Source organism: Electrona antarctica (genome assembly GCF_951216825.1).
Source record: "Electrona antarctica genome assembly, chromosome: 5".
NCBI classification, from domain to species: domain Eukaryota; kingdom Metazoa; phylum Chordata; class Actinopteri; order Myctophiformes; family Myctophidae; genus Electrona; species Electrona antarctica.
The window spans coordinates 46,567,372-46,580,210 of record NC_136810.1 but is presented as its reverse complement, the minus strand read 5'-3'; the positions used below and the strand labels follow the sequence as shown (position 1 = coordinate 46,580,210).

Sequence of the window (12,839 nt, the reverse complement as noted above, 5' to 3'; positions counted from 1 at the left end):
GGTGTGAAAAACCTATTTTTCATTTCACTACGTCTTTAACATTTATCAAAACACCCCCCTAGAATCTAGGGGGGGTCTAGATGCCAAACTGATGTGTAGACTCTCCTCTGTTGTCCATTATGTAAATTAGGCTACTTGAGTGACAAGGGGAGGAAAATCCACTTTTTGTTTGACAGGCTATCTGTTGAGGTGGGCCGTAGGGACATGTGGGCACCGGGAACCTGGAGAAATCTGGTCACCGGGAAAAACTGGGCACCTAGTCCTGAAACATGACTAGTGTGAGCACCCATAAGGGTGGACAGCCATGGTACACACAAGAAAAAAGGTTGTTAGACGATAATGTCTCCGATTTTAACCTGTCACTGAATAGCACATCATGTACTGTAGCTAAAGTGTGTATTACATACATACTGGATTTGACAACATTCTTTAAAAAAACACTGTTGAGCAGTAAAGCCTCTTGTCTTGTTACTGTAACGGATGAGTCCGAAAAGGGGTAGCCTATATATGTAACCTATATATGTAACCTATACTGTATATGTAACCCACATTTTGAATTGGGGTGTACAAAATGACATAATTCAAATGGACTGTAAGTAATTCCTAATTAAGAATTATTTATTTGTATTGGCCTGTTAGCCGGATTTTAAAAACTGCTAATCTAGATGAAGGCGTACAGTATATCAGAATTATGAATGTAATGCAATGTTTATTGCCAAAGATAATTGAGCCTGACTCATTTGCAAATATTTATTATATTCCATATGACAAACAAAACACATTACAACATTATAACAAATATATGTAAAACAAAGTACAAAGGCTATTTATCTACAGTAGAGTTTTCCCACAAATTAAAGAGAATAAATACCATGACATAAGAAAAGGTTTGTTTTTAGAAAGATACATAGAGTGCAGATTTCACTCACTTGAAGCCAAACAGAATGGCTTTGTTAAGTTACTCTACTTCAAATGACAGCCAGGTCACATTGAATCAGCACACATATCAGCACTTTGTCCTGTTGAAAAATATTTACAGTTTGGTAAGTAAGTCATAATAGTTACATTTAAAAAAAACAAAAAATACATATACAATTTTAGCATGGAAAAAATATTCTATTTTCAAGTTTCTCTATCCTCATAAAAATCATCCAAGTGTAGAAAAAGGAATATGTTTATATAGCAAATCTAAGTAAAGAGAAATGGTGTTTTGATACAGTGTCACCATTCCACTGTAACCAGCCAGTTTACATTACTGGTAAGAATAGGCAAATATGCATAAAGCGTATATTTTGGCAATATACTTATTGTGGACAATGTTAGTACATACTACGCTGTATAAACATATATTGTCGCCGACAGTGACAACTACACACAGACTGAGACTGGCAAACAGTCTAGTTCGAATCCATTTGGCCTCCATTTGACACAGTCTTAGGGCAAAGCGCAAATATGGGCAAGGCTTCTATCATGCTGCATTCACGTCATCATAAAGAAAAGATGGTAGTTACCGGTATGTGCTTAATGCTTGAATTCCTTTCAGCTCTCAATTTGAGGCCGTTGTGCAATCATTTCTGCAGTCAGACCTAATCAAACCAACTTTTTCCTTTTTCTCAGCTAGTGTAGGCCTACGTGCCACAGACCTTCCAAATAACATTTTCCAACTGTATCACTTCCAAAGCAAGCAAAGAAAATGTCACTTCTACTATACATTCATTCCCAAATGATGTGAACACAGCAGCATGATATCCAGAGTAGAGCACGAAGGAGATGTAGAGAGGAGGTGGGAGGGACCGGGGGGGTGGGGGGAAGACAGGAACCGAAGCGGGGCATGTCCATACTCCCCCCCCCTCCCACCACCCCCCCAGTGGCCCCCACCCGCTTTCACTGGGTGGAGTCAGAGTCGCTGGAGTCCAGGCTGGCTCGCGGCGTGGGCGGCGTCAGTGTGCCGTGCTGACGGCTGGTCGTAGCGGTGGCGGCCAGCGGGCAGGCGTGGTAAAGCGTCTGCGTGCTCCTCCTCAGGTTCTCCATGGACTGCAGGAAGGAGCGCCTGGCCCTCTCCTCCTCCAGGGGAGAGGAGCCTTCCTCCTCCTCGGCCACCTCGGCGATCTCGGCGAACGTGACCGGCTGGGTCTTGAAGCGGCCGTCGCGGGGCCGCCGCGCGCGGCTCTTCCCCCGGGCGGCGTGACCCTCGGGCACCGGAAGCTGCTGGGGGAACTCCTCCATGGTGGAGGCCATTAGGTGGGCAGGGAGGACGTGGAAACCCTGGTGGTGGTGGTGGTGGTGCAGGTCCATGGGCATCGGGCGCACGGCAGCCATGGCTGGACCGGGAGGGTTATGGGCAGACTGGATGGAGCCCTTAGCCTGGATTTGGAGATCAAATTTGTTGTTGTAAACTCCTTTTTAACCACATGAACCCTATAGCGTCCCTATTCTGGTCATTGAACTGGTCTGGTCTTAACCCATTTTGACCTGAGATCAGATTCTAAAAATGTCTTCTACATCCTGACAGTTTTCTGAAAAAGCTATGTTTCCATGTCAGTCGTTCTTCAATTTTTCAAAAATAGCAGACCTACAAGCTCGTAGCGCGCCACTCGGTGGCGCGCTATGAGCTTGTAGACCATGAAAATTGCAGATCTACAAGCTCACAATGGGTTGCAATGCGATCAGCTATTTTGTAGATCTTGCACAGTAGATCAACTATTGTGTAGATTGTAGATTTGGTGTAAAGGGGAAAAAAGTATAGGCTACGTGTATAGTGGTTAATTTCTTACTGTATATACAATTTTGTCTTGTTCAAACCTAATGTGGAGCCAGTTGTGAATAAAGACAAAATCACCACTTTGCAAGTACAATTTAGGCATTTAGCAGACACTCTTAATCCAGAGCGATTTACAGTAAGCAAGAACACCACATAGCAATACTCATCAGGGATCATAAGTAATCTAATCACCTATCTAACAGTAGAATATCTGATCTGTACAATGACACTATAAGTATACAACACTATAGAATGCAGCTTTTCTTACCTGAACTCCTGCTGTCTCTGTGTTTCGCTGTCTCTCTCCCTCTGTCCCTCCTTGATCACTCGTCTTATTCAAAGAGTGGTCCGTATTATTAGGAAAGACAAAAAAAGCCAAAGTCTTCTCAAATGTAAAATCCGGAAAACTCCTCAAAGCTTCGACATCCAGGCAAAAGGTCCCCTGCCTTTGCCCCCTAAAGAACTGGTCACTGCTGAGATACTGTTCTCCTCTCCTCGCACAAAATACAACCTGTGGCTGATTAGTTTCAGCTTCAACTCCTCGGAACTCTCTGTCAATCTTTTGGCCTTCTGTCTCTCTCTCTCCGGTTGCTGTCTGTAAGAGCTACTGAGCGGTGACAGCTCGCTTATGTCTTATATAGCAGCTCTCTGCCCACTCAGCTTCAGTTTCTTCCCCCCCTCCCTTGGTTCACTCACTCTCCCCACCCCCTGTTTCTGCTCAGGCTCCCCCCCTTACCTCCTGACTTCTCCTCTCCCCGCTAACAGTCAGTGACAAGAGTCACCCAGCTGAAATAAACGCACAAGAGAGAGAGAGAGAGAGAGAGAGAGAGAGAGAGAGAGAGAGAGAGAGAGGGAGAGAGAGAGAGATGAAGACCGATTTTGAGGCACAGAGGGCATTATGCAGTGGAAAAAGAGAACGCGAGCAAGACACAAGAGTGAAATTAAGAGAAACTTGAAATGCAGAGAAACGTATGCAGAAACAATACCAGCATTCCCCTCATGCTACCTGCTATGTTTAAGTACAGGACTAAACTTGCACTTGACCTTCTCTGACCTTGACCTTGCTTTGACCAATTATAACAAGAACGGGTGGCTTCCCTGTGTGCTCTGTAACTTACTACAGTAGATGACATGTACAGTTCAGTCTTGTTCCATACATATTTGGGCAAGATTGATTGGTAGTTCCGGGGAAAATGTGAAAAATAGCCAAGCAACATAACAGACAACAGTAATACTAATAATAATAATAATAATAACTAGAAAAAGTGCCCCTCGGGGTACAGGTCTCCACCAATATAATATGCGCTATAATATGCCAATGTGAAAAGGGTGCCATTTCTTCATACGCCTTTGATGGCAATTGGATGATTTGAAGCATTTTGCATTTTGTTCAAAAAATGTGTTTTGCAAAAATCAACCTGTTGGTGGCGCTATAACAGGCCAATGTGAAAGGGTGGGATATATTCCTCAGCCTAGTAAGAAAATGTGTGAAAGATTTCACGTAAATTGCATGCTGCGTTCATGAGTTGAGGCTTTTGTTCAAAACGGGGCAATCTTGCAAACTTTGAAAGCCAATTATAGCCAATTAGGATGGAATATGAAATATCGGACAGATCTGACTTGAGCACATGACCATAGAGATACTGTGTAACGATTTGTGGACAGAATCTGGAGGAGTAATATCAAAAAATGTGTTTGACAAAAGTCGGCCTCCTGGTGGCGCTATAAAAGGCAGGTCAAAGGTTTGTCCTTGGCCTCTAGGGAGTGTGCATGCAACGTTTCACGCAGATCGGTGCAGTTTTAGGTAAAAAATGTGAAAAGCTGCCTCATGGTGGCGCTATAACAGGGCGTTCTGGAAAATGTGGGTCAGAGGTTCATCGTTGGCATCCAGGGAATGTGTGTGCAAAGTTTGGCATCGACCGGGTTAACGGTGCCGGAGATTAGCTGTTAACAGACGGACGGAAGGACGGACACACACAAACACGGACGGAGTGCAAAACATACTCTCTCCCCATGCCTTCGGCCTGGTGGAGACAATAACAACAAACACTTCCTTTGTGCACTAGCAGCTCTCACAAAACCCTGTCTCTGAGAGGCAGTGTGTATGTCTGTCAGGCATAACTCAGGCACCGCAGGAAACGTTTTATCAAACTGGGCATTAGTGATGGTATGGTATGACATGTTACAGTGCAGTACATAGGCCAGACAAGTCTATGGACTTTTGTTTAGAGCCCCCATCCCCAGGCAAGTCTATGGACTATAATGTTTGTTTTGGGTAAATGATGATGTAATTCGTGCCAGCCAAGTCTATGGACTTTAATGTTTGTTTAGGGTAAATTATTATGTGTAATTCGTGCCAGCCAAGTCTATGGACTTTAATGTTTGTTTAGGGTAAATTATTATGTGTAATTCGTGCCAGCCAAGTCTGTTTAGGGTAAATTATTATGTGTAATTTGTGCCAGCCAAGTCTGTTTAGGGTAAATTATGATGTAATTTGTGCCAGCCAAGTATATGGACTGTAATGTTTGTTTAGGGTAGTTGTAATGCAATTTTATGCCAACCAAGTCTATGGACTTTGATTTTGATTTTTGTTTAGGGCAGTAAAAGACAACGCAAGACGTCATCTGGCTGATATAAATACACCTTGTAATACATTTGCTTTATTTTTCAGACATGATAACATGTCTGAAAAAAATCTGGGCGCCCCTCACTTCACCTGTTAAAATTGAGTTTAGTCTGACAGTCAACTAGGACTCTCCCAAATTGGAGCATCAGTCATTTATGTACTGTATGACACAGCAACTAGATCCCATTGCGGCCCAGCTGGTATTTGAGGGTCTTCAACATCTCATGTTTCTGCCTGTCCACTTCCAGAGTCTTCTCCAGCCACTGGTTCCATAAACCTTCTGTCAGCTTAATCTGCTCTATTGTCTTCATTGTTGCTACATTGTTGAGGAACCAAAACCTAATAATTGTACTCTTGTGTATTCATATAAGATGTAACAATAAAAAAATCTTCATCTTTCTCCACATCCAGAATCTGCTGTATACAGCGGAGCTTTTGATCTGTCATGTTCCATGCTCTGCTTCGCTGCCTCCTCAGCCTCTGCCAAGGGTTCAGGGCTTAGCAGTCGCCGTAGCAGTCGCCTTCCAGAATTTCCACCAACGACCCTTCTTTGGTTTGTTTTTGAGGTTGGCCTTCCCTTTCAAAACCTCCTTGTGACTATGAGAAAGAAATACTTTCTTGGTAGGTTTGTTGGCGAGTTTGGCAATCTCCTCTTCCAAAACCTCCCTGTGACTGTGAGAAATAAATACTTCCTTTGTAGGTTTGTCGGTGAGGTTGGCATTCTCTTCCAAAACCTCCCTGTTAGTATGAGAAAGAAATACTTTCTTGGTAGGTTTGTTGGCGAGTTTGGCAATCTCCTCTTCCAAAACCTGCCTGTGACTGCGAGAAAGACATTCTTTCATGATAGGTTTGTCAGTGAGGTTGGCATTCTCTTCCGAAACATCCCTGTGACTATGAGAAAGAAATACCTTCTTGGTAGGTTTGTTGGCGAGGTTGGCATTCTCTTCCGAAACATCTCTGTGACTATGAGAAAGAAATACCTTCTTGGTAGGTTTGTTGGCGAGGTTGGCATTCTCTTCCGAAACATCCCTGTGACTATGAGAAAGAAATACCTTCTTGGTAGGTTTGTTGGCGAGGTTGGCATTCTCTTCCAAATCCTCCCTGTGACTGTGAGAAAGAAATACCTTCTTGGTAGGTTTGTTGGCGAGGTTGGCATTCTCTTCCAAATCATCCCTGTGAATGTGAGAAAGAAATACTTTCTTGGTAGGTTTGTTGGCGAGGTCGTCATTCTCTTCCAAAACCTCCCTGTGACTGTGAGAAATAAATACTTTATTGGTAGGTTTGTTGGCGAGGTCGTCATTCTCTTCCAAAAACTCCATCGGACTGGCAGAAAGATTGACTGTATTGGTGAGTTTGGCATTCTCCTCTCTCAGAGTGGCATTCTCCTCCTCTAGTTGACTCAGTCTCAACCATTTATCTTCTTTAGAAGACAATTGCTGAGCCTTGGGCTCTGGCTGGTGGCTGACGGGCCATCTTTCCAAGCTCTTTGAGCTGCTTGGAGAGCTGCTTGGCGTCAACTGGTTGAGTTGACGCCCTTTCTTTACCTGGTTGGGGTCAACTGTCAGCTCCTTCACTCTGTTAGCATAGTGTAATGTGTTCCGTGTATCTTCACATGACATCATACCAGGAGATATGGTTGCAATCATGCACAGACGGGAGTTCTCCTCAATGAAGGAGTCTCTGAGGACCCGAGTGAGCTTGCTGTCTCTAAAAGGAGTATGAGGCTTGTTACGTCCCAGAGCCCTGATGTACTCCTTTAGTGCCAGCAGACTTCTGTTAATCTCGGCTCCCTCCAGGCGAATCCGGCGGTCAGCATTGTATGCATTGGCTCCTCTTACGCTCCCAGCCAGGTCGATGAGTGAGAACTTCCCATGCAACTTCCCATCCCTCTGTAGAATGATCTGGAACACGGCATGGCTCCTAGAAGAGCGTTCGTTGGCCAAAGTCTTCGTTGATATTCTGTATTTGTGTCCCACCTCTATGAGTTTGAGAACATCCTCCATACATTTGACACATTCTTCCTGTAGTCCTACCACCTGAACCTGCTGTTGACTATCCTCCATCACCTTCAGCTTTGCTTTACCATTCAGCAGGTCAAACACACTCTCATTGTAGATTTCAAAGAAGGTTGCATACACTTGCAGTTCCAACTTCATATAGTCGGGTTTCTTCAACATGCAAAATACATCGCGAGCAGTTAATGCATATAGTCCTTTGGACCAGTCGTGGCTATCTCCAGAAGATTCTCCACCCATAGTATGTGTTTTTCCACTCCCTGTCTGTCCATAGGCGAAGCAGGTCGCCATGCCCCTCTCAAAGATGGTCTCCACAAGAGGCCTGGCTGTGAACCTGTACACCATCTCGTTGGTTGTGGAGTCGTCAAAGGCGTGGTCGAAGCGGAAGGTCTGGTTCTCCAGGTAGCGGGTCATGTCAAACCTCTGTCTGGGTTTGCTGACTATCACCACGCCTTTACTGGGAATGGCTATAATATCCAGCTGTTTCATTATCAGTTCCTTCTTGTTCAGTGGACGCTTCCTCACACAAACAATTATTCTGTTTTTTCTAATCAGGTCAGCTTTGGGCAGAGGTTTGACATCTGGACTAGCTTGAAAATCCCCCTTACTTACTACGTTCTTGTTTTTTCTAATCAGGTCAGCTTTGGGCAGAGGTTTGACATCTGGACTAGCTTGAAAATTCCCCTTACTTACTACGTTCTTTTCCGAGTCACTCTTAGACGGTGTCGGTGCACCTGGGGCCACAATTGGGGCCATATCTGGGTTTAAAGCAAATATACTTAACAAGTCAACCTCTTTCTCTTTCATGACTCCGTTATTCTCAATCCACTTTACTGTCACGCTGTTGCTGTCCTCATTCAGCGAGGTCACAATCGCTTGCTGAATCTTCCAATTCCGCCCATTACTGCGCTTTATTTCCACATAGGTACCCACAACAATCTTCCCAAAATGCATTCTGCATTAAATATCAAGTGAAACCCAAGTGTCCTAACTGGCAAAAATAAATCTCTTCATGTGGTGAGTGGGTCTTCAATCATAGAGAGATATTCACAACATCTAAATTCTGCATTGCTGACACATTCATTTATATCCCCAAACTCTCCCAGGTTGGTGTGTAATGCTGCACACTGATTGGACAGAGTTTACAACCTATAGGGTGCCATGGTATGCTAGCAGAGATCAAACAGACTTGTTTTTATATGACTTGGCTCTGTAAGAGGCAAATCCTGTCTGTGTCAATCTTGTTTGTCTGGGCCCATCAGCAACACATCTCGAGCACGCGGCTAACAAAGTACTTCCATGTTTTCACGTTGTATATCGTATTGTATAAGCCATTTTTCTTTTTTTTTAAGATTTTGTTTTTGGCTTTCTGCCTTTATTGATAATATATCAAGTGAATATGGACAGGAAAGAGGGAGAGAGAGAGAGAAGGGGAGAGACATGCAGCAAAGGTCGTCATGAATGGGACTCGAACACGCGACACGCTGTCATATGTGGCATGCACCTGGACCACTTGGCCAGCGGGCGCCTCTGTATAAGCAATTTCTGCATAAATACTCAAATTTAATGAAACAAACATACTTGATATTTGTTGAGGAAAGGAGAAATTAGGTCAAATGACCGCCAAATATGACAAATTTGTGCCAACACAAACATTAAATGCTATTGACAATGAAGGGAAAATTGACGTCATACATGTATGTAGACGAGCAAATCGGCTAACCAATCACATAAATTCAGTTCAATTCAGTTCAATGAAAGGAGAAATTAGGTCATATGTGCCTCAAATATGATGTAGATTTTGTCCCCACACTCAATATTTACCATTTACAATGATAGGGGAAATTTACGTCATATGTAGGCGAGCAAATCAGCTAACCAAAGTCCATAGCCACATGACGTCACGTGGGATGTTCTGCACAAACAAAGCCAGTTGTAGGAGTGGTTTACACCACTCAAAAACAAAGCCAGTTGTAGGAGTGGTTTACACCACTCAAAAACGGTGAATTAAACACATTAAACAACTAGAACTGCACTCTGTCGAGTGCCTACTTGCTTGTTGCACACAAGTAGGCCATAAATGACCTACTAGTGCGCAAGCAGAGCGCGCAAGTACTATATGTCGATCAGTGTCGGGTGGATGTCTATGTATATGTAATTTGTAAGTTGATTAGCGGTATACTGTGGTTACTTTGCGTATGTCCCGTTTGATGCGTATGTATCGTAGCAGCATATGACGTCAGGGTATAACTGGTACAACTAGCTCTCAATGATGACGTAATAAAGATGTGGATTAAAGGACCAAATGCCAGGGTGTAATTGGTTTTCGATGGTGACGTAATGGCGATATGTTTTAGTGTCGGGAGGATTAAAGGTAATGCCCCTATGTATACATGTATGTAATCTGACACCACTGCCATATCAAGCACAAGTAGTCATTACGTCATACGCATGAGTGACGGCTTTCGATGGTGACGTATATGTCGATCAGTGTTGGGTGGATTAAAGGAAATGCCTCTATGTATATGTATGTAATTTGTAAATTGATTAGCGGTATACTGTGGTTACTTTGCGTATGCCCGTTTGATGCGTATGTATCGTAGCAGCATATGACGTCAGGGTATAACTGGAACAACTAGCTCTCAATGATGACGTAATAAAGATGTGGATTGAAGGACCCAATGCCAGGGTGTAATTGGTTTCCGATGGTGACGTAATGACGATATGTTTTAGTGTCATGAGGATTAAGGTAATGCCCCTATGTATACATGTATGTATGTAATCTGCGTATTCTGCGTATTACGCAGCACCGACACATTGATTAAATAGCGGGGAACACGGGTTACGCAGTAGAACTGTTAATAGACTTGGCTGCCATATGACGTAATTTACAAAAGCCAGACGTTGGAGGGGCTAGTGCCCCTCAAAAGGAGGGTGCCGAGCATATTTGATTAATGTCTTCTATTTTTGAATATGTATATTTGTATGTGCTTTTTATTTCATTGTTAATGGTACAAGATACCGGGGTTGTGGCTCTTTCAGAGCGGGAACTCTGGAGGGAGGGAGGGGTAAAAAAGTTAAATTTTTGTATGCTATTTTTGACTGACTGAATGTGACTTGAAAATGAATAAAGAAACTTTGATAAAAAAAAAATCACACCCGTGTGAACTGAGTGGTGTAAGGTCTTATATAGACTGATCAGCTGTGGTCTGACGTAATGTCTGACGTAATGAAATCACACCCGTGTGAACTGGGTGACCATAGCAACCGTGCTAATTTTTTGGTACGAACAGACAGACAGACAGACACGTAAACTAACAAAGCCAGTTGTAGGAGTGGTTTACACCACTCAAAAAAAGGGAGAGTGCCGAGTATAGCGTCCTGGAAGAGCTGGGTTTAAGTTGTTAACAAGGATGATAATCACTCTGGGTGGGAGTGGCAGCATGTCATGTCCATTTCAAGACCCTACTATGTGCCATACCTGCTCAGCCATAGTTGTTCTGGACGAGAGCGACTGCTGAATGTCTATGCTCTAACGCAATGTTACAATGACCTCATCATGGCGGTGGCGCTTCCTACACAGTGTGACGGAACGCTCTAAAATGGCTTACGTTCAGTCACACATTCCAGGGAGGACCTTGGGACACGCACGCACGCACACGCACGCACGCACAACTATTTCCCTGCTCTATTTCAGTCAATATAAGGTGACCCAATACCAACTGCTTGTCAAGTGACATCATACAACACACTCGCTCATTTTCACCCCTGCATGGACGTGTGTGTGTGTGCATGTTTATTTGTCTGTGTGAGTATTTGACACTTGAGTCTTATGTGGTGTGTTGCCACATCCGTCAAAGGCCATTGTTTGATATACTGTGTTTGTTGTGTTCATTCAGACTTGCAGGCCTGTGTTACAACCATACCTTCGGTCATATGATTTATCGTCGTCTTTGGGAATCCCTTGTGTGCGACACTCGAGAATTATGAATTTGCAACTCATGTACATGCAGAGTTGTAGTGCTATTTTTAAAAGTGGTGTGTGTAGTTAGTACCACAGCCCCTCCCTAAACTGTTATAGCTTTAACCACTTAAACCCTATATACTCCCTGTACGTCAAATAGTTTGGTTATGTTATATATTTTTTAATTTCTTGTAGAGAGCAAATATAAGCATGCTGCTGTCATAAATCAATTATATTTACTAACTATATGACATCCAGGAACTGGGAAGCGTCTTTGAAAGCATACCATAAGTTCAAGTTGAAATGAGTTCAAGTTCAGCTTTGCACCTGCTATTGGTTGTTCTAAAAGGGGTGGCTCAGAGTGATTTTTCTTTCTCCATAACAACATAAAAGGGTCTTAAAGTTTCAAAGATGCATGAATGAATGTGTACTGGCGTGTAGACTGCATGGGATATTATCAAGTAAAGACTACTTACAGGAGTAAATGCACACACTAGATAGATCCAAATCCAAGATCCAAACCCTTGGATCCAAACTTATTTGTCCAGACAAACATTCATGTATTCATCAAATGTTTTCTAGATGGAGCACGATGGAGGAGTGACTTCACTGATTTCTTAAGATTTATTTTTGTGCTTTTATGCCTTTATTGATAGGACAGTAGACCGACAGGAAATGGGGAGAGAGATGGGGAGTGACACGCAGCAAAGGTCGTCAGGAACGGGATTAGCACTGCAGCCTACAGTGCCCGGAGTCGGACCACCAAGGCCAGCGGCCCGCCGGGCCACGTCACTGATTTCTAACCCGAATCCTACCATTCTGTTGTGAGGAGGACATGTGAAAAGGTCTCTTGAGAGATCAACCTCAAATGGTCTTTTAGTATTACTATAACTTTGAAAACACTATAGAACACTTAAAACCGTCAAAAGCCTAGACATCACACACACGCTTAATGGCACACACTGACAATAAAGGATAAGGCATCACAAGCTACAGGTCCAGCACCTGTAGAAGTTCTGGAGATGTGTGTGCTTCCTTCTGGATCCTATCACAAGCTACAGGATCACGGTCAGAATTGTGCAGTTGTTAAATCTTCATGTGTGTTCCCTGCCCTACTCTCTGCATTTTGTGGCACACGTCGCATAAAGTACGTAAATGTCTGCTTTTCAGCAGAAGGGTCAGAGTGCAGACGTAATCAGGAGCGTTATTATTGAAACAGGAAGGGGTTTCGTTGACTACCTCAAGGACACTCTGACAGAGCAGGACACATTGTCAACATCCTTGAAGTATTACTTAGTTTTTCTACCAGAGACAGCCAAGACTGCATGAGCCATGCACGGTCAACCTTCAATAGCTAGGCATCAATGCTTGCAATGCTAAATTAACAATATTATCTCTGTTTTTAACCACTTTTACTTGACTTGACTGAGAGTATGTGTCATTATTTAGGGCAACTCCCTATTTTCACACAGA

At 43.3% G+C, this 12,839-nt stretch overlaps 2 protein-coding genes across 2 annotated transcripts; both read right to left on the bottom strand.

Annotated features, from left to right (window-relative positions):
* Positions 1–736: 736 nt before the first annotated feature.
* cUnh11orf96 (chromosome Un C11orf96 homolog) lies at positions 737–3,349 on the bottom strand. Its single transcript, XM_079501180.1, has 2 exons — positions 3,030–3,349; positions 737–2,364 (listed from the first exon to the last, which is right to left on the bottom strand). The coding sequence occupies exon 2, from the start codon at positions 2,317–2,319 to the stop codon at positions 1,885–1,887; it is 435 nt and encodes a 144-aa protein (XP_079357306.1). The 5' UTR covers positions 2,320–2,364; positions 3,030–3,349; the 3' UTR covers positions 737–1,884.
* Positions 3,350–5,878: 2,529 nt separating this feature from the next.
* LOC306924010 (kinesin-like protein KIF2A) lies at positions 5,879–8,356 on the bottom strand (the record flags this gene model as incomplete). The annotated part of the gene is made up of 1 exon (XM_079502353.1): positions 5,879–8,356. The coding sequence occupies one exon, from the start codon at positions 8,354–8,356 to the stop codon at positions 5,879–5,881; it is 2,478 nt and encodes an 825-aa protein (XP_079358479.1).
* Between the last annotated feature and the right edge of the window lie 4,483 nt (positions 8,357–12,839).